Here is a 19,786-nt window from a genome sequence, read left to right on the forward strand (position 1 = left end):
GTGCTCCTTTCGTATCCAAAAGTTGAGGGCTGACTGTACATAAAAATGAATAGAATGACTAGAAGATAGATTAGCCACCTAAAATATTGGATTAAATGCATTAACAGCTACTGTATACATGTTACCTAAAAACCAGCATTTTGGATGAAGGATCAGGACCTCAGTTCAGAAAGAGAACACCCCGTTTGTCTTTGTTATCTCTACTCTTACAATATCCAAAGGCTACCCAATTGTACTCCCTTTCTGCACTTGCCAACTCTATTCTCTTTACTTCTGCTGAAACCAGGTGTTGAGATCTGCTCTCAGGAAGTCCTACAATCCATATGGGAGACCGGGGTGGTCAAAGCGTGGACCTTACGGCCTCAGGGTGGGGTCTTTTTGCTCCAGGATGCCTCCAAGTGTGCTCTAGGGGCATGCAGTCTGTTTTCACCAATTTTGAAACCCCCGGGCAAATAATTATTAAAAAATTACCTCAAAATGTCGAATAGGGATCAGGTGGGCACATTTACACCACATTTCACAACCCTCTGGGCCAGTTTGAGCTCAGAAGAAGCCTTTTTTGAAACAGTAAGTAAACAGGAAATTACTTCTGCTTACTTCCTTTATTTAAAAAAGCCTCTCTTGGCCTAAATATTCTAGAAAGTCCCCAAAACATGGTTAAAGTGCCCAAATACCCCTCTTGAGGGCCTTTGATAGCAATTTATTTTATTTTCAGGAGCAGGTGCAATGAATAATTGACTCCCTCCAAAGTATTCTGATGGAGTATTCTTCCATAGCTATCCAATCTTAGAAAAAGGCACATAATCTATTCCTATTTGCTATCATATCCTAATAAGTACTTCCGTAATCTTAGATGTAAAAGCCTTGCTGGATGATTTTTCCAGTACTTTGGGGTAGGAAGTGATGGCAGTATGACTTGAGCAGTTACCTTTCCATATCTATGACAAAATAGAATTATCCTAAGTAATGGAAAAAGCAGAATAAATTATGAAAAAATGTTTTGATATAATTATCATTGATAGTCTTCAGGTTTTCGAGAAACAAGATTTGACTTACCATTGTGCAGAATATTACTATGTTTATAGTGCCATATACATATTCTTTGCTCTATAGAAGTGAATAGATAGCTCAGAAATTTGTTCAGGATATTATGACATTCTAAAGTCATCTGGAGCTTCAATTCTGTACTTTACATATCATCACCAGGGTGTAAATCCTATTAATCTCTAAATTTCCGAGTAAACATGCATACATTGTGTTGTGCATGTAATTTAGTATGAAGTAATGCTTAGTGGTTATGGAATCACAGTAGGATATATCTAGGCTGGTATAAAATATAAATATAGGTTACCACTGTGATCATAATTATACTGAAAGCATGTTGTTGTTATTATGGATGTTATTTCTCCACCTAGGTTTTTCCTCCGAGCTCAAGCTCATCATGGAGTGGTCAAAACATTTTTGAAAACCTGAAGGATTCAGAGAAAATATCGAACTGTAGGGTTCATGGGACTGAGGTACAAGCCCAGAATAAGAGAAATCTAAAACTTAACAGCTCAACCCAAACTGACATTTTCAATCCTGACATAATGGATGTCAAGAAGGACCAGAGTGACCAAGAGGGCAGTGGTTTGTATTGTGATCTCAGACAGTTCTCCAGCAACGTTCTACACACAAGCTCTCACCGGAACACAGTCCACGGATGCCATAGTAGCTCTGAGCACAGCCTTGGCTCCTTTAATCCAGATGTGTATGGGGAGCCCAGCTATGGTATTGTTAACATAGACAGCAGGAGGCTACCATTCGAATCCACAGTTGCAGACTGCATTATGGTGGAGAGCACTTTAGATAAAGGGCATGGAGGGAAACACAGTGGTGGCACCTGGCCTAAAGTGGTGGTCAACATTGCTGCAATGGAAACAGAAAAGTTCTCTGTCTACAAAAAGCCGAAACAAAGGAAGTCCATCTTTGATCCTGACACTTTCAAAAGACCTCTTACCCCACCCAATACGGATTTACTGTCTCCCAGCCAGATATTGATATATTCGCCCCAGTCCTCCGAAAGTGAAGCCATATCCACCCCACCTACCCCTCCTAAGAGAAGTGATTCTATTAAGTTTAAACACAAACAGCAGGCAAGTGCTGCTTGTGAATCTATGGTCACCACAGGCTCCCCGACTCCCAGCTCTGCGACGATCCCACCTCCTGTGTCGATTGAACTCAAGCCAGATAGTGGCATTCACAAGACACAAGGAAGATCTGGACATTATTACAGGGAGGAAAGTGTGGAAGCTGCACATTTGCCTTCAAGGAAATCCTGCGAAGATGACATTGGTTTTCAAAGAATAGAAGAGCCAGAAATTAAGAGACCCAGGCCCAAATCTGCACCTGCATTGAGACATAAACTAACCCCTGTGGTCATTCCGAATGCATCTCATCAGGTAGATATGAGATCTGGAACAGGGATTCCAACCAGCATTTCTTTTAAAAATGGTTTAAATATTTACAGGTTTGTTTTTTTGTTTTTTGGGGGGGGGGGGGGGGTTGGGGTTGGGTTTTTTTTTTTTACCAAAGGGCATTTTGCACCATAGAAGAGTTAACTGGGAATTAAAGATGTATCCATTGTGCTTGTGCTAACATCCAGAAGTGGATGGATAAAATAAAGTAGTGGCTGTTCTGTAGATGATTATTCCCATATTAACATAATACACCCCTCTGTTGTTGATCTCTGATTAGAACAGGGGTCCCCAAACTTTTTAAACAGGGGGCCAGTGCACGATCCCTCAGATTGTTGGAGGGCCAGGCTATAATTTTAAAAAAAAACTATGAATAAATTCCTATGCACGCTGCACATATTTTATTTTGAAGTAAAAAAACAACGGGAACAAATATGTTAATCATAAACATAAAGAGAGTTGGAAGAGACCCCTTGGGCCATTTAGTCCAATCCCCTTCTACCTTTGTGCAACAAAAGCACAAGCAAAGCACTCCTGACAGATGGCCACCCAGCCTCAATGTTGTTAATAAATAATAATAATAATAATAATAATAATAATACATCACACAGTCCTAAACGCTTGAGAACTTGTGATTTTGTGATACGAAATCCAGCATATATCTCTCGTTTGCTGTGTTATACTGTGTCTTTGTGTCAATAATAATAATAATACCGTATATACTCGAAGATAAGCCGAGTTTTTCAGCCCTTGTCAAGGTCAAGGCTGGCAACGGAGCTTGCAGGCTATTGCTTGCAATATGTGATCTATTTCTCTCTTTACCTTCCTTATCAGTGTGTTTACTTTTGCAAATCCTCCCTCGCTCTTAATCAAGGGAATGTTTTGAAAAGAGAGACACCCTTGCAAGTCAGGAAGAAAAAAAATATATTCATTAATCTTATGAAAGCATTTCCCCCTTAAATATTTGTTAAACTCTCCAACAGATATATAGGCATTAACCCCTTGCAAGCTTTTGCAATCTCTGTCTACCTTTATATGTGTATCTATCTATATACATTAATTTTATATATGAATTTCCCCTCATATGTTTGCAAGTCTTTGCAAATCCTTTATACATATAGATCCATGTACCTGTGTATCTGTAGCCATACATACACATTATTTTATATATGAATTTACCCTCATATGTTTGCAAGTCTCTGCAAATATCTATATAAAGAGAGATGTCTGGATACATATGAATATATTCTTACCTACCTATATATAGGGCTTGGAAATATTACAGGGGGGAAATGAACACACAAATATATATAGACATATCTAGATAGATGTGTGTGTGTGTGTATTGTAGGGGAAATGCACACACACACACACACACACAGAGGGATTTGCAAATGTTTCAGGGGGCAATGCATATGTGAAATTAGTATCTATAATTATAGATCTATATCTAGCTCTGCATTGTTTATATAAGCATTGAATGTTTGCCTATTACTATGTTGGAAGCCGGCCTGAGTCCCCATGGGGAGATGGGATGGGATCCAAATGAAGTTTTATTATTATTATTATTATTATTATTATTATTATTATTATTATTATTATTATTAGATTATTGTTGATACCATATTGTTTTTGTTGCCCCTACTTATAGAGCTAGTTTATTGCTTTTCTTTGAAATACGGTAAATATTCAAAAACATTTAACCTACTGATGCCTCGATTAATGAAATTTTATTGGTATCTATTTTTATTTTGAAATTTACCCATAACTGCTGCATTTCCCACCCTCGGCTTATACTCAAGTCAATAAGTTATCCCAGTTTTTTGTGATAAAATTAGGTGCCTCGGCTTATATTCGGGTCAGCTTATACTCGAGTATATACGGTAATAATAATAATAATAATAATAATAATAATAATAATAATAATAATAATAATAATAATAAAGAGGATTGAAAGAGACCCTTTGGGCCATTTAGTCCAACCTCCTCCTGCCTTTGTGCACCAAAAGCAATACCAAAGCACCCCTTAATAATTATTTATTAATTAAATAATTAAAATACCATTATAAACAAGCAAAGCTTTGGAAGGTGTGCATCAGGCGAGGGAGGAGGTGGGAAATGTGCACGTCTTTCACTCCTCCCTTGTGCCGCATGCGCCTTCCTTGGTGGAGGAGGAGGGAGCCACTGCCGCTGAGGGGGCCGGATAAATGGCTTTGATGGTCTGCATGTGGTCCCCGGGCCTTAGTTTCGGGACCCCTGGATTATAGAAGGAACAGAACCTGCATCCCCCAAGGCTCCCATTAGCTAGTCTTTTTGATGAATTGTGGTTCGAACCTCTAAATTATTAGCCCCCAAAATAATTCTTTCTGACCTCCCTTCTGAAAATTGAGATCAAGGTCTGAATTCAAACAAGTATGTAATGAGTTCCTGAGTCCTGGATGGGCTTACATCAGTCATGTGTAATGTTGCAAATTGCTCTAAAAAGGCATGGGAGAATGGGATTTCTAAATAACCTTATCATCAGTTGAATGGATTTAAGGTTAAGACTACATGTCCAGTACCCAGTTATCTAGTAGTAAGCTCTGTTAAAATATGAAAGTTATTTCTGTGTGCATGTGTTTTGGATTGTACTTGTTATTATTCTTGATTATATAAATTATCTTTTTTATTTACTATATATTTTTCTGTTTACATATTCATAAAAATGAAACAAATCCAAAGAATCCACAAAAATGTAGTAGTGTTAATAAGATATCAAAAACTCCTTTTTAACCACTTAAAAGCAATTAAAAATAAAAAACTTGGATTAAATTTTAAATTAAATAAAAAATATCAAAAAGAATTTAAAAATATTAATAAAGGTAGCAGAAGATGCAAAAAAAGGGGGGGAATAGATAGTGGTATTAATAAGATGTTAAAAGCTCCCTTTTTAATCGCTTAAGAACAATCCAAAAAAGAAAAATAGAAAGATGCAAAACAATTTTTCTTTTAAAAATCTGTATTTTTGTTTAACACTTATCTTTTATCTGCACTGTGCAGTTAAATTAGTTTGATATTACTCTAGCTGTCATGGTTTCATTCTATGCAATCACAATATTTATACTTTGGTTAAGTAATATCATTCTTTGCTAGAGAACTTTAGTTTGAATTGCAGTCTGAAATATTATACATCTATATATATAAAAGAGTGATGGCATCACGGCAATTCACAAAACAACAAAAGTACAGGCCCCCCAACCTCAAAATTTGACAACACAACCCATCATCCACGCCTCAAGGTTGATACAACAAAAAGAAAAGAAAAATAAAGTCCTAATTAGAGGGAGAGCAATAATTTTTTTTATCCAATTGCTGCCAGTTTAGAGGGCTAATCTCTGCCCACTTGGTTGCCTAGCAACCAAGGGACAGCCAGGTTTCAGTTAGGGGACAGGCAGATTTAGGCCTCACTTAGACTTCTTCCACAGATTATCTAATTTGCACTGGATTATATGGCAGTGTAGACTCAAGGCCCTTCAACACAGCTATATTACCCATTTGTAATCTTATATTATCTGCTTTGCACTGGATTATCTTGACTCCACACTGCCATATAATCCACTTCAGTGTGCATTTTATACAGCTGTGAAGAAAAGGCCTCATATAATCCAGTTCTAAGCAGATAATTTAAGATTATCAGTATACAGTAGAGTCTCACTTATCCAACGTAAACAGGCCGGCAGGATAAGTGAGTATGTTGGATAATAAGAAGGGATTCAGGAAAAGCCAATTAAACATCAAATTAGGTAATCGTTATACAAATTAAGCACCAAAACATCATATTATACAACAAATTTGACAGAAAAAGTAGTTCCATGCGCAGTAATGCTATGTAGTATTTACAGTAGAGTCTCACTTATCCAACACTCGCTTATCCAACGTTCTGGATTATCCAACGCATTTTTGTAGTCAATGCTTTCAATATATCGTGATATTTTGGTGCTAAATTCATAAATACAGTAATTACTATATAGCATTACTGTGTACTGAACTACTTTTTCTGACAAATTTGTTGTCTAACATGATGTTTTGGTGCTTAATTTGTAAAATCATAATTTGATGTTTAATAGGGTTATCCTTAATTCCTCATTATCCAACATATTCGCTTATCCAACGTTCTGCCGGCCCGTTTATGTTGGATAAGTGAGACTCTACTGTACTGTATTTACAAATTTACCACTAAAATATCACAATGAATTTAAAACACTGACTACAAAAACATTGATTATGAAAAGGCAGACTGCGTTGGATAATCCAGAACATTGTATAAGCGAATGTTGGATAAGTGAGATTCTTCTTTAATATGAAATAATTACTGGGATAGAATAATGCAGAACAATATAATCTCTAAAACCAGGACAGTAAATAAACAGGGGAATTCCACACAGGAAACAATCAGGGCCAGCTAACACCTCCCAACAAAGTATTCCCATCATCAAAGTCTGGAAAATCCTCTGTTTTCTCAGGGCCACAAACAGTAGAAGCACATACATTATCGCAAACAACACCACTCTGAAAACAAGGGAATTCCAGACAGGAAACAATCAGGGCCAGCTAACACCTCCCAACAAAAAATTCACTCAGGGAGGAAACAGCCAGGCTTTAAAGCTGCAAGGCCATTACATCCTAATCATTTTTCCTAATTGCAGCATTCATACTTGCCTCCAACAAACAAAAAAAACCAATCAGGAATATTGTATATTCACAACCTTTAGGAAATAATATCCCCTGCTGGCGCAGCGTGTTAAAGCGCTGAGCTGCTGAACTTCTGGACCGAAAGGCCACAGGTTTGAATTGGGGGAGCGGAGAGAGCCCCCACTGTTAGCCCCAGCTTCTGCCAACCCAGAAGTTCAAAAACATGCAAATGTGAGTGCATCAATAGGTACTGCTCCGGCGGGAAGGTAACGCCGCTCCATGTAGTCATCCCACATGACCTTGGAGGAGTCTACGGACAACGCCGGCTCTTCGGCTTAGAAATGGAGATGAGCACCAACCTCCAGAGTCAGACACGACTGGACTTAATGTCTGGGGAAAACCTTTACCCTTGACCTTAACTACCACCAATTCCTCAATACTTTATTTCCCATACCACCAGACTTCGCCACAGCAACGCGTGGCCGGGCACAGCTAGTCTATAATATACTGGTGATGGCGCAGTGTGTTAAAGCACTGAGCTGCTGAACTTGCAGACCGAAAGGTCCCAGGTTCAAATCCGGGGAGCGGAATGAGCGCCCGCTGTTAGCCCCAGCTCCTGCCAACCTAGCAGTTCAAAAACATGCCAGTGTGAGTAGATAAATAGGTACCACTCCAGCAGGAAGGTAACGACGCTCAATGCAGTCATGCCGGCCACATGACCTTGGAGGTGTCTACGGACAACGCCGGCTCTTCGGCTTAGAAATGGAGATTAGCACCAACCCCCAGAGTCGGTTACGACTGGACTTAACGTCAGGGGAAAACCTTTACCTTTACTTATAATATACTAGCTTTGCCCGGCCACATGTTGCTATGGCTTATGGGAATCATTTGTTGGCCAGGTGGAATAGCAATGAATAGCCTTGCAGCCTCAAAGTCTGGCCGTTTTCTTCTTATGGGAATCCTTGTTTTGTGAGCTGGAATACAATGGAAGGCCTGCTGCTAGGAACCCTGGGTACTTGCGTTGTGGGGAATGTTTTTTTGGGCTGCTAGAATTGCAGTGAATAGCCTCGCTGCTTCAAAGCCTGGCTACTTGCTACCTAGGGGAATCTTTGGTTGGTCAGCTTCAATAGTACAGAGTATTATCGCTGCTTCAAAGCCTGGCCGCCTTCTACCAAGGTCAATCCTGGTTGAATTGCACTGAATAGCCTTGCAGTTTCAATGCTGGCTGTGTTATACCTAGGGGAATTCCTGTTTGGCAAACTGGAGTAGCACCCTCAATCAAAGAGCCGCTTTGAAGCCTGGCTACTTCCTTTGTAGGGGAATCATTGTTTGGCCAGCTTGAATTGCACTGAATATCTAGCAGCTTAAAAACCTGGCTGCTTTCTACATAGGGCATCCTTGCTAGGCCAGGTAGAATGGGACAGAGTAGCCTTGTGGCTTCAAAGCCTGGAGGTTTTTCACCTAGGAGAAATCTTGATTGGCCAGGTTGAATAGAACTGAACAACCTTGCTGATTGCAAGCCTGGCTGTTTTCTACCTTGCGGAATCCTTGGTTGGCCAGTTTGAATAGCAAAAAATAGTCTCAGTGTGGCAGGTATGAATGCTGCAATTAGGCACCTTGATTAGCATTTAACGGCCTTGCATTTTCAAAGCCTGGCTGCTTCCTGCCTGGGGGAATCCTTTGTTGGGTGGAGTTAGCTGGCCCTGATCGTTTCCTTTCTTGAATTCTCAATTTCCCTGTTTTCAGAGTCTTGCTCTTTATTTACTGTCCTGATTTTAGAGATTATATTGTTCTGTATTATTTTACCACAGCAATTATTATATATTATATTTATAATATTATATTATCTGCTTGTATTGTATTGTATTGTACTGGATTGTATGAGGCCTCTTCTACACAGCTGTATAAAATCCACACTGAACTGGATTATATGGCAGTGTGGACTGAAGATAATCCAGTTCAAAGTAACTACTGTGGATTATCTGCCTTGGCATTCTGGGTAATATAGCTGTGTGGAAGGGCCTCAAGTCTACACTGCCATATAACCCAGTTTAAATCAGATAATCTTTATTTTATAGGCAGTGTGTATGAGGCCTAAGTGTACTGTGCCTGTGCTCTGGGTGCCATCTTGGCTGAGGGAGTTGCTAGGACGTGAGGGGGGCGGGGCCTAAAGGCAGCAAGGACCTAAAGGCATTATGGCCTACCTCTCTGACTGGCAGTTAGGGGGAGAAAGGCTCTTCCTCATCCTCTGTAATTTGGGCTATTTTTCTACGGGGTTTTTTTGTTTGAAAGACATATTTTGGATGACTATGTCTTTTGTGGCCAAATTTGGTGTGATTTGGTTCAGTGGTTTTATGTTTTACTCCATAGTAAAATGCACATTACATTTTAATCATATGTTTTTATATTTTTATATTGTTTTAATTGTTTTATTGGATTTTTATTGCTGTTTTAATTATGTATAGGCATCGAATTGTTGCCAATTTTGTACGCCGCCCTGAGTCCCTTCGGGTGAGAAGGGCGGGATATAAATGTTGGAAATAAATAAATAAATAGACTAGCTGTGCCCAGCCACACGTTGCTGCGGCGTTGTCTGGTGGTGTGGTGAGAACTTGTTGAGGTAGTGGTGGTATTGAATATCTGTTGTATGGTTGTCTTTATGTTTAGTATGCATTTGGTTGTTTGTGTACTGTGAAAGTGGTGAGGGTAGAGGGGGTCTATGTCCCTGTGTAGTATTGTATAGTATTTATACATTGTCCATGTGTTGTGAATGATTGGATTGTGTCTTGCTGCATAGTAGAAAGAGTTGGGCTGGATGGCCCTTAGGGGTCTCTCCAAATTCTTGGATTCTATGCTTCTATTATTATTATTATTATTATTATTATTATTATTATTATTATTATTATCTTCATCATCATTATTATGTAGAGGCTGATCCCCTGGGCTGAGTAGGTTGCTAGGAGACCAAGTGGGCAGAGTTTAGCCTTGTAACTGGCAGCAATTGGATAAAAAACAATTATTCCTCTCCCTCTAATTAGGACTTTATTTTTCCTTTCTTTTTGTTGTATGAACGTAGAGGCATGGATGAGGGGTTGTGTTGCCAAGTTTAGTGTTTCTGGGATATGTAGTTTTGTTGTTTTGTCCTAGGCCGAAATTTTTTTCATCCTTTTATATATATAGATAGATAAATTATAGATCTCTGCCAAAGGTTTCTAAGGACCGCATCAAACTATAAATGCCTTAGAATGAAACCACAACAGTTAAAGAAAAGTATCCAGCAAATATAGAACTATGTAGTACAGATAAACAAGGGAAGTCTCCTTTGACAAAAACATGCCAAGAAAGCCACTGATGGTATGATCTTAGAGTCTCCATAAGTTAGAAATGGCTCAAAGACATGTCTTAGCTCCTAACAATAGAGGGTAAAAATCAAGTGTCTTTTATTTACCACTGGAATATGGCACTGAAAAGTTCTCTAAATGAGTTCAGCATTCATCCTGAAATATCTCCCAGGTAGTGGTGGTGGTGGAGGACCATTCAGCCCCTAATGGGTGCCACGTTATCTACATGCATTTCTTTTTTTTTACTCTTTCTTTGCTTGTTTGTTTTAGGAGTCCTTAGAGTGATAATGAGGGCAAGTGGATTCCAACTGCCCCAGGAAAAATGGCTGACCATAAAAAATAAATCCAGGGAGGCTTGAAAGATGACAAAAGAAGCTGGGGGCAACCGTTGTGGTCTGTGGTCTGTGGGATGTACCTTCCCCTCCCATTTGCCAGGCAGTGATATCAATAATAAACTTTATTTGTAGACCGCCCTATCTCCCAGAAGGAACTCACAATTCTGTTATGAAACCAGATTAATCACGAGATGCCAGATTATATACCAGAATGTATTGTTTTGTGGAAGCACTGTATCCCCCCCCCCCCTCGTAGAAGAGAGGTCTTAGCAGTCCCTGTTGGAATGAACAACCTATAATGTGTTTCAAATTAAGTTGAAGCTACACTAGAAATGCGAGAAAATTAGATGACTTTGACTTTCTCCACAGGTACAAAAATACACTCCAGCAAGCGATGAGCATCTTTCTCCTGAGCTACAGGAGTGGCCAACATATTCCCCAAAACGGTCTAGTAGACATAGTGATGGGTTCGTGCCTGCATCTTTATACCCTGGAAGCCTATCTGCGGGTTAGTATGAGAAACTGCTTTTGTTGAGAAATTGTCCTAAATGAACCAGTCACTTGACAGTGTAAAACTAAAATGTCCTAACATGATATGATAAATACCCAGCAATTATTTCGGGAAATTAATCTTTTGAGAACCAAAAAAAAAAGGTTTTATTTACTTTTTTACTGTTCTAATTGTACCAGAGAGTAAAAACCCAAAACAAGGCTGATTAATGGGTAAATGACAACAACACTAGAGTATACATTCATAATCAAGTTTCACAAAGAACAAAACAATAATGAGGGTATTTTACACCTCTAAATAGAACATATTATTGCTGGGGATATCATTACACATGTGCAAAAGTAATTAAGTTTCCCCAAACAATTTGTATTTTGATGTTTCTGAACAAAATCACTTTTTCATTAGTGCTCTAGGATTCCCTCCTTGGTATATTACCATGAAACAGTCTTATCAGGCTTAGGTATACAGCTTTTGTTGGCAGTAGCTAATTCATAACAATGTGTTCAATGGATTTACAGCATCTTCCCAAGCACTTGCTTTTCAGTTTTTTTATTCAACATCTGGTAGTGGCACTTATTTTTATGTTCAGGTATTGGAGTCCTGGTATGAGTCAGAAAAAAAAATACCAGATTCATAGAAATACATATTTTGTCTATATGAGAGGACTTTGTGTGTGAGATTTGGGTTGACATGATATTAATACTGGATGCAGACCTTTGAGGCAATTGTACAATATTTGCCATAAAACCTGCATGTCTGTGACAATTTTGTTCCATATGAAGGTTGAAGTGGACAAACAATGCATGCATATATGGAAGAGCTGTGCATTGGTTTGCAATCCAGAATTTTCATAAGTTCTAAGTAATTCTGTTGTGCACGTTGTTATTATTATTGTACGAATGTACATAAAGTGGCATCACCATACTTTCTATATGTATTGTTCCTCTTTCTCTCTATAGGTACGGTGCCAAGGAACATCACACCATGTCCTGCAGTAACTGCTGTTCTAAGGAATCCTGTTTATACTGCTCGGAGCCATAGGGTTAGCACCACCAATTGTCCTTCTGTTGCCAGCCAGTATTGCCATCAGCATCTTCATCCCAGGTACATGTGGAAGAGGACTTGAAGGATCCTCTCGAGTAGCATGGTCAACCAGATGGTTTTGGAGGCCCACAAGATGGCATTTCTCAGTGATTTCCCTACAGTAACTGTGATTCAGAGGAATGAAACACAGCTTTTTTTCTTCTTCATTTGCATTCTTGGGTTTTGGCTGATATTTGTTGATCAGAGGCTATCTCAAGCACTATTTTGCTGTTTCTAATTCCTGCCTTAAACTCATATCTGACTTATGTAATAGAATTTTCCTTGCAAGATTTATTCACAGGAGGTTTGCCATGGTCTTCCCCTGAGGCTGAGAGAGTGTGACTTGCTCAAGGTCACTCATTGAGTTTCCATGATTCAAACCATGGTCTCTTTGGATCGTGGTTCAACACTGAAACTATTAGATCACACTATCTCTATGCAAAACTTATTATACATTAATGGCATTATTTACATTGAAATTAATGACAGCTGATTTGTCTGTGTCTTGCAGTGCTCAGCACCAAGGCCGCCTGAGTCTGGACTTAAGCCACAAGCACTCCAGTGAGTGTTCTGAAAACTCACGCACAAGATCATCCCATGGCTCAAATTCACTTCCGTCTAGTGCAAGACTTGGTAAGTAGCTTTTCCAATTGGACAATCAAGACAACTTGTTTGCAGTCCTGGTTTCTAACATTAGAGAAAATAATTCTGTTGCTCCCCTATTTGTGTTTGGCTTCAAAGAATCAGAATTCAAAGACAAGGACTGCCCCAGTTCAAAACTGTTAGAGAACTTAGCCTAAAACTATCAAACCAAATCCTAGTAGTTTTAAGGGTTTGCTGATATCTTGTGGTGAACTGCCATGAGATGCAGGACTAAGTCTTTGGGCTTGTGCACCACTGTCCTGTCAAAGATCCCATGCCATCAATTACATTGTCTGTGTTATTAATAGGCCTCTCTCGTTCTTTCCTTTTTTGTAATGGATACAGTGCTTGAGCAGGATGCATGTGTCTAGTAATAAAAAAATCTTCTGAATTATGTGTATATTTGTGTCCATGGGTTACATGGGCAGCTCACATAGTATGTACATAGTATTCTAGTGTAAAATATGTACATAGTGTTCCAGTGTAAAAACCAACTTTTAGTCATGTGTTGGCATTAATAAAAGGGCACACACAATTTGATTGGTAGAGTTGAAGAACAGCAGGAAAGGGTCATATGAACAACCTGTGTGTAATGCATTGTCTGAATGAGTTTTATCTCTATGCCTAAAAATGGTAAAAACCTAGCAATCTTCAGCCATACAGGCTTCCTCGGTTTTATTCCAACTGTAGTCTACATTCTGATAAAAATCTTTGTGTATCTACTTCTGTTGTCTTTTCTGGATGAATGATATGGTGTTAGTAAATACAGATTTTCCCCAGTAATAAAAGAACTGTTTTAAAAGTGAAAGGCATAGCATACGTTCCTGCTTACCTCCCTGCAGCCTCCCCCTATGTATTTTTATCCCAGCAGAGCACACTTTCTGCATCAGAGCTCAAGTGAGGAGAAAACTGTCTTGAGAGAAAGACTGCGGGGAGGTGTGCTAGAAGGATGAGAGCTGTACTCCTCCACCTGCCATATTTTTAAAATAGGTCTTCCTCCCACTTTCTACCTGACAGAAGAAATCACGTGTTACGTGCAGAACTGCCATCAAGAATATTCCCATCAAATGGGAATTCTTTCCCAAGCCTACAGTTAGAGTTCCTTTTTAAGTGCAGTGACAAAATGTTCCCCATTCATTGCAATAGTCACTCAAACATTTAGTAAGATGTAGGTTCTAAATAATTTGATTTCTCCTATTAAGTTTGATTTTTCACCTTTTTGTACTTTTAAAGTAGGTTCTTCCAGCAACTTGCAATATAGAACGGAGCGAATAAAAATACCTTTGACGCCAAGATATCCGAGGTCCATAATTGGCTCTGATAGGGGTAAAAAATCCTTTTCTTATTGTTCTGTTGGAGATTATTGCATAAAATGAGAGTTCTGTATTCTAAATGTCTACATTTAGATTTAGTAACTGCCCCCCCCCCCCACTGGGTTTCATATCTTCCCTTTTTTTCTTTTTGCCTTGGATAACATTAGCAGATGGGCTTGTGTGTATTTCAAAAGATACTTTTTACAACTGGGTTTGTGTGGCTACTCCTAATTCCTGGACTTTTCACTGAAGCATACAATCTTGAAAGATGTAGGGTAGATATAAGAATATGCTTGTTACAGTACAACCCCAAGTATCGTTTAATATCTGTTTACCAGGAATGCATGTACAAAATACCTGGAAATTTGTCTTAGTTTTGTTCAGATGCCAACTAAACTTTGAATTTCATCTAGGGAGACATGTCAGTGGCAACCCTATTGTTCATCATATCTGGGGACAGGATACAATATCAGTCATATATATTAATAGGAAACTCATTATACAAAATGAGTCTCCTTTGGGAGAGATAAAGCAATATATAAACAAATGGAATAATAATAACAACTGTTATTATTATCATCCCAAATTTCAGGCATCATAGATCTGAAATGACAATATTTGTAGACAAGAAAAAGGCATCAGACCAAATGTCAAAGATTCAACTGGCTTGGGCAAAATCTAAAGTTTCTAAAAGTACAGATGAAATTATGACAGAAAATTGGGGGCAAGAAGGTGGAATCCAGAACAGAAACGTGCAATATTTTATTGGAAATCTACTAATAACCTTAATTCTCTTATCCAGTGCAACTCCTTTTATAGAAAAAACTATTTGTACTTATGAGAGATGAGCTGGCAGCTTGAGGGAGCTCAAAATAAAATAAACCTTTAGGTGGAAATCTAAGGGGAAACCTTTCTCTTTCCACAACCCAGTGATAACTATGAAATGCTAATAAACTTGCTTCTCTGTGCAGGTTCATTGTCACACTCTGAATGTAGCAGCCCAGGCCTGATAACTCCTCCGCAGTCACCACTAAACTTGGAGACCTCATCGTTTACTAGTAGCCAGTCACAGAATTCCCTTTCCACAATGCCCAGGATTTCAGTGAGTCCAATATCAATAGGACAACGTCGAAAAGACAAGTAAGTGGTGGTCATTTTCTCAATATGATGTGCAGGGCTATTGGTGCGCATCTTCGAGCCATTTCTTCTTATGGCGCCCTAAGGTAAACACACAATGAGATTTCCTGAATTGACAATGTCAGTTACTTATAAATTTAGTTAGCTGACTTGGAACTTTAATAAAGGTCAGAGAAAATTGTGCTGATAGCAATTTCTTCCTTCTGGAAGAATCATAGAATCAAGAATAACCTTACTGTGGAAATTCTTTATTTACTTATTTTTCAACTGGGGCTCACCTATAACTTTAATTCAATCAATCAATTTATTAATGCTCCGACCAATGGTCATATGCATTCACAGAGACAACATCAAACAAACATCTTTACAAGGATTTGTATAACTTTAATTGGTTACATAGCAACCATTTTTCAATACACATACGTAAACTCACATACATAGAGGTATCCGTCTATCAGCTCCTCATTCCCCTTCCTTCTATCTGTTTTCATCTCTGTCTGTGTCCTTGTCTTCCTGCCTTGCTTACTGTAAATAAAAAGTAGAGCCAGTGGAGCAAAAACATTGTCCCACAGTACAATTCACTTCAGGGTGGCTCTAATTTCAGCATGAGATCTGAATTCACCAGTTGAAGACCAGTATTTTAAAAGACTCCAAAACCTGTATTTCTCAAAAAAAGTATAGAAAAATTGGTAAGTGACAGATCACATGGGGTTCATAACAAACATGATTGACATGAACCCATGTGATCTGCAACTTACCGATTTGTATATATTTACCAGCTTGTATGTATTTGTTTTTTCATGAATGACTGTTCCATATCAAAGATGACTACAGGTTCAACACATGACTGCTAGGGCACAAAAGAGCAAGTAAATTGATAGGAAAAAGAGAAAGAGAAATCAGGCCAGGGGGTATGTATGGCATGTGTGGTTTGAGCTTTACTCTTACAAGCTGTGCAAGAAAGGGCTAGGAGCTTCACTAATGAAATATAAGGAGTAGAAGTGCAAACAGGCTAATCTTGCCTGTGATGGGATGGACACTAGTATTCCAGATGTAATCTTTTGCTACAAAATATATTTTCTGGTTAGTGGGGGAAAGGGGTTGCATGCAGTTGAAACAGTGTGACATGGCATTATGTGTGTGAAAGAGGCAAACCTGGCAACTCGGATCTGCTCTAGCCTATTGACTTGAAGATGTGTTTGAGGACATTTTGATGTTATGCTAAAAGTTAACCTTCCCAGAACATCCTAAAGTATTCTGTGCTTTTCATCCGTTGTTGACAAGATGCTAGAAAAACTCCTAGTCATGCCACTGGCCCCTAAAGGAGCCAGTCACATCTGGGAACATGAAGGATTGCCTCACAGAAGTGGAAACCACAAGAGCCTAGCAGTCACCTAAATGACTGAACCTGCTCAGCCTCAGAACTTGAAAGGAGCATGGAAGAATTGATATGTTTTTAGAGATCAGTGGCTGTTGTGGCATATTAATTAGCCCATAAATGGTTTGATGGAAGCACCTTCCCCTCTTGCCAACAAACTGTCCCAATTCTTTATGACTTGTCATTCATTATTTAACTTCACAGAGAGAGTCCAAAGACATGATAAAATTGACTCTCCCATTTAGTGTAATGAATGATGTAATAAAATATAGTTTAATATCTTTCAACTTGGTATGCTTTTTTTACCTTAATCATATGGCCTACCTAGTGCTTAGCCAGCAAAACACACACACAATTAATCTGAGAGGACTCCTGATTGAAGAAAGAGTGAGGAGGTGGGGAGGAGATGGGAAAAGGACGTGGAATGGATCTTGCCAGGGTAATACGAGTCCCCACTCTTCCAAATGGTTTCCCCCTCATCTTTCCCACCCATGGGATAATGTCCATAGAGGCATTTTCATGAAAATGTTGTGCAGTGTTTACAGTGTACTCTGCAGAAGATGCTTCAACTGTACTGCATAAAAAGAAAAAACAGCTTGTTTAGCAAGCCTTGCCGATGCTGATTTGTTATCAGTATAGGCAGTCCCCAAGTTATGAGCAAGATATGTTAAGTTTGCTCTTAAGTTGAATTTGTATGTAAGTCAGAACTGGTACATTCTCCCCTATGAATGGCATAGGGAAAGATTAATATCCCTGTGGTGTTTGTTTTGCTGTCCCTGCCCCTGTTAAGAAGATTTCATCTCACTTTCTGTCCCTGTGATAATTGGATTTTGAAAAATGTGGCTTGTTGTGAAAACAAGGATTAGTGAGAAAGGTTCAGCTGAAACACCTTTCCCCCTCATTAACTCTTTCAGGAAGGGAAGCCTAGCTGCTACTGTGGTGGTAAAGATTGTTATTAATAATAATAGCAATAACAATGATATACAACTCCCCTCTCCCTCAATGAACCCCATACATCCAGTTTATCAAATAAAAGATACCAGACCAGATCTAGCCAGATCAGAAGGCAATCGCATACATCAAAGTTGATTGCTTTGCCTCTAAGCTCAGATAAATGGATTCTGACTATTGAACTTATTGTAAATATATTTCTGTAGCTACTTAATGATAGTCTTTGCTGTACAGTAGAGTCTCTCTTATCCAACCTTCACTCATCCAGTGTTCTGTATTATCCAGCAGTCTGCCTTTTAGTAGTAAATGTTTCTCCATCGTGGTCAACTGTGAAATATGCACATCTCTGGCAGAAGCCCCGCCCACTCCCCCCTTAACGTATATATAGCCCGTGTGAGGGGCTGCTGCCTCAGTTCCCTTTTTTCTGCTAAGACAGCTAAGAGAATTCTTCTCTCTGATCTCTCCTCAAAGAGTACAATCTGACAAATGGCATCAACTACAGCCTTTAAAAGATGTTCCTCTTGTGGAGGAACGCTACCTGAATCTGATGGCCACTCAAAGTGCCTTTTATGCCTGGGGGAAGGGCACATAGTACAGTCCTGTGCCGTCTGCCAAGGCTTTACGCTCCAGGCCAGAAGAAATAGAGAATCACGTCTTAAAGCCATGTTATATAAACAGGCACTACTGCCTTCGTCTATTTCAGAAGGTCAAAACTCCTTACCAAATCCTGTCCCCAATCCACAAACACGAGCGGGACCTGAAAAAAGAAAGTTTAAAAAACCGAAAATTTCAACTGTCAAAACGGCTCGCCAAAATGGCGGTGGTGGTCTGAGACCTTCATCTTCACCTCAGACAAACAAAGAGGATTGGGATACTTATCCTTTATTAATGGATCAACCATCCTCAGCACCACCCCCAGGGCTGGCTGCTAATGAGGCAGAGAAAAATCAAAATCGATCCTCTCCTGTATTAACGGGGGAAGAACATAACCCCCTACATCAAAAACTAAATTCACAGGAGGCAAAAGAGACATCTCCTGAAGTAACAGCCGAACACCAAAGGCCAGTACACGCTACGGGTTCGACATCCGCAATACCTATATTGGATGGTCCTGAAGGCCCGAACACAGGCCAGGATGGAGACCTACTTCCTCCTCGCATGCCTGTCAGACATAATCCAAACTACCGCTGTCAGAGGAGGTGTAGGAGCCAAAGCCCCTCCCGATGTTTGCATCGGAGCCAGAGCCCCTCCCAACACTCCACACACTCATGTCACAGCCAGAGCCCCTCCCAACGTTCGCGTCGGCAGCGAGATGCACAACGTCGTGCCTCCTCCTCCAGCAGCTGTGTCTCGGATTCATGTGCTGCCTCCACGTCTTCCAGCTCAAGCAGTTCACAGTGAGCTCGAATCCGAGGATGGCAGCATATAAAAAGAAGGGAGAGGAGAAGGCGTTCAGTATCAAGACAATAGGGACAAATGCCCCAAAGTTATCACAGCCATCCTGCTAGTATGTTGCATATGTCTCCTCATGGCCAGTTTTATTATTTGGGCCCCCTGGATCAAGTATGCCTTTCCCACATGGGATGGTTACATCTCACCTTAAGGAGACACTATATTCTCAAGGGGTTGTTTCTTCATATATAAAGGAACAGAATGGGGCTCCATTACAGCGAACAATGGAGGTGAAGGAATTACAGACTGCTAAGGGATCTGTGGCTGTACATGCCCCTTTAGCTGGGGAGGCCAATGTAACTGCCATACCCACTCAAAATCTAAATGTTGCTACATCAGCAGCTATGGCAGGACTGGGGGTTACACAGCCCCCTTTGCAACCTTTGACTGAAACATCTCATTCACAACATAATGAAGTTTTAGACTCTGAATCTAGTGATGATACTGAATGTTTTCAAAACCCCACTGTTGACACTGAAATGTCCTTAACCACTTCTGAAGAACTGCATAGCTTCT

General features: G+C 39.6%; 1 protein-coding gene across 5 annotated transcripts in view; it reads left to right on the forward strand.

Annotated features, from left to right (window-relative positions):
- The window catches only part of dlg5 (discs large MAGUK scaffold protein 5), a 147,046-nt gene that overhangs the window by 97,220 nt on the left and 30,040 nt on the right, over nucleotides 1-19,786 (forward strand). For 2 of the 5 annotated variants that reach the window (XM_062975868.1, XM_062975870.1), the window contains exons 16-21: nucleotides 1,416-2,441; nucleotides 11,173-11,311; nucleotides 12,274-12,418; nucleotides 12,909-13,030; nucleotides 14,273-14,365; nucleotides 15,324-15,492. In XM_062975868.1, the coding sequence (XP_062831938.1) occupies nucleotides 1,416-2,441; nucleotides 11,173-11,311; nucleotides 12,274-12,418; nucleotides 12,909-13,030; nucleotides 14,273-14,365; nucleotides 15,324-15,492 (1,694 nt within the window). The remainder of the gene's footprint in view (nucleotides 1-1,415; nucleotides 2,442-11,172; nucleotides 11,312-12,273; nucleotides 12,419-12,908; nucleotides 13,031-14,272; nucleotides 14,366-15,323; nucleotides 15,493-19,786) is intronic. The other 3 variants (XM_062975869.1, XM_008114331.3, XM_062975871.1) reach the window with 2 other exon arrangements.

Source organism: Anolis carolinensis, chromosome 3 (genome assembly GCF_035594765.1).
Source record: "Anolis carolinensis isolate JA03-04 chromosome 3, rAnoCar3.1.pri, whole genome shotgun sequence".
NCBI classification, from domain to species: domain Eukaryota; kingdom Metazoa; phylum Chordata; class Lepidosauria; order Squamata; family Dactyloidae; genus Anolis; species Anolis carolinensis.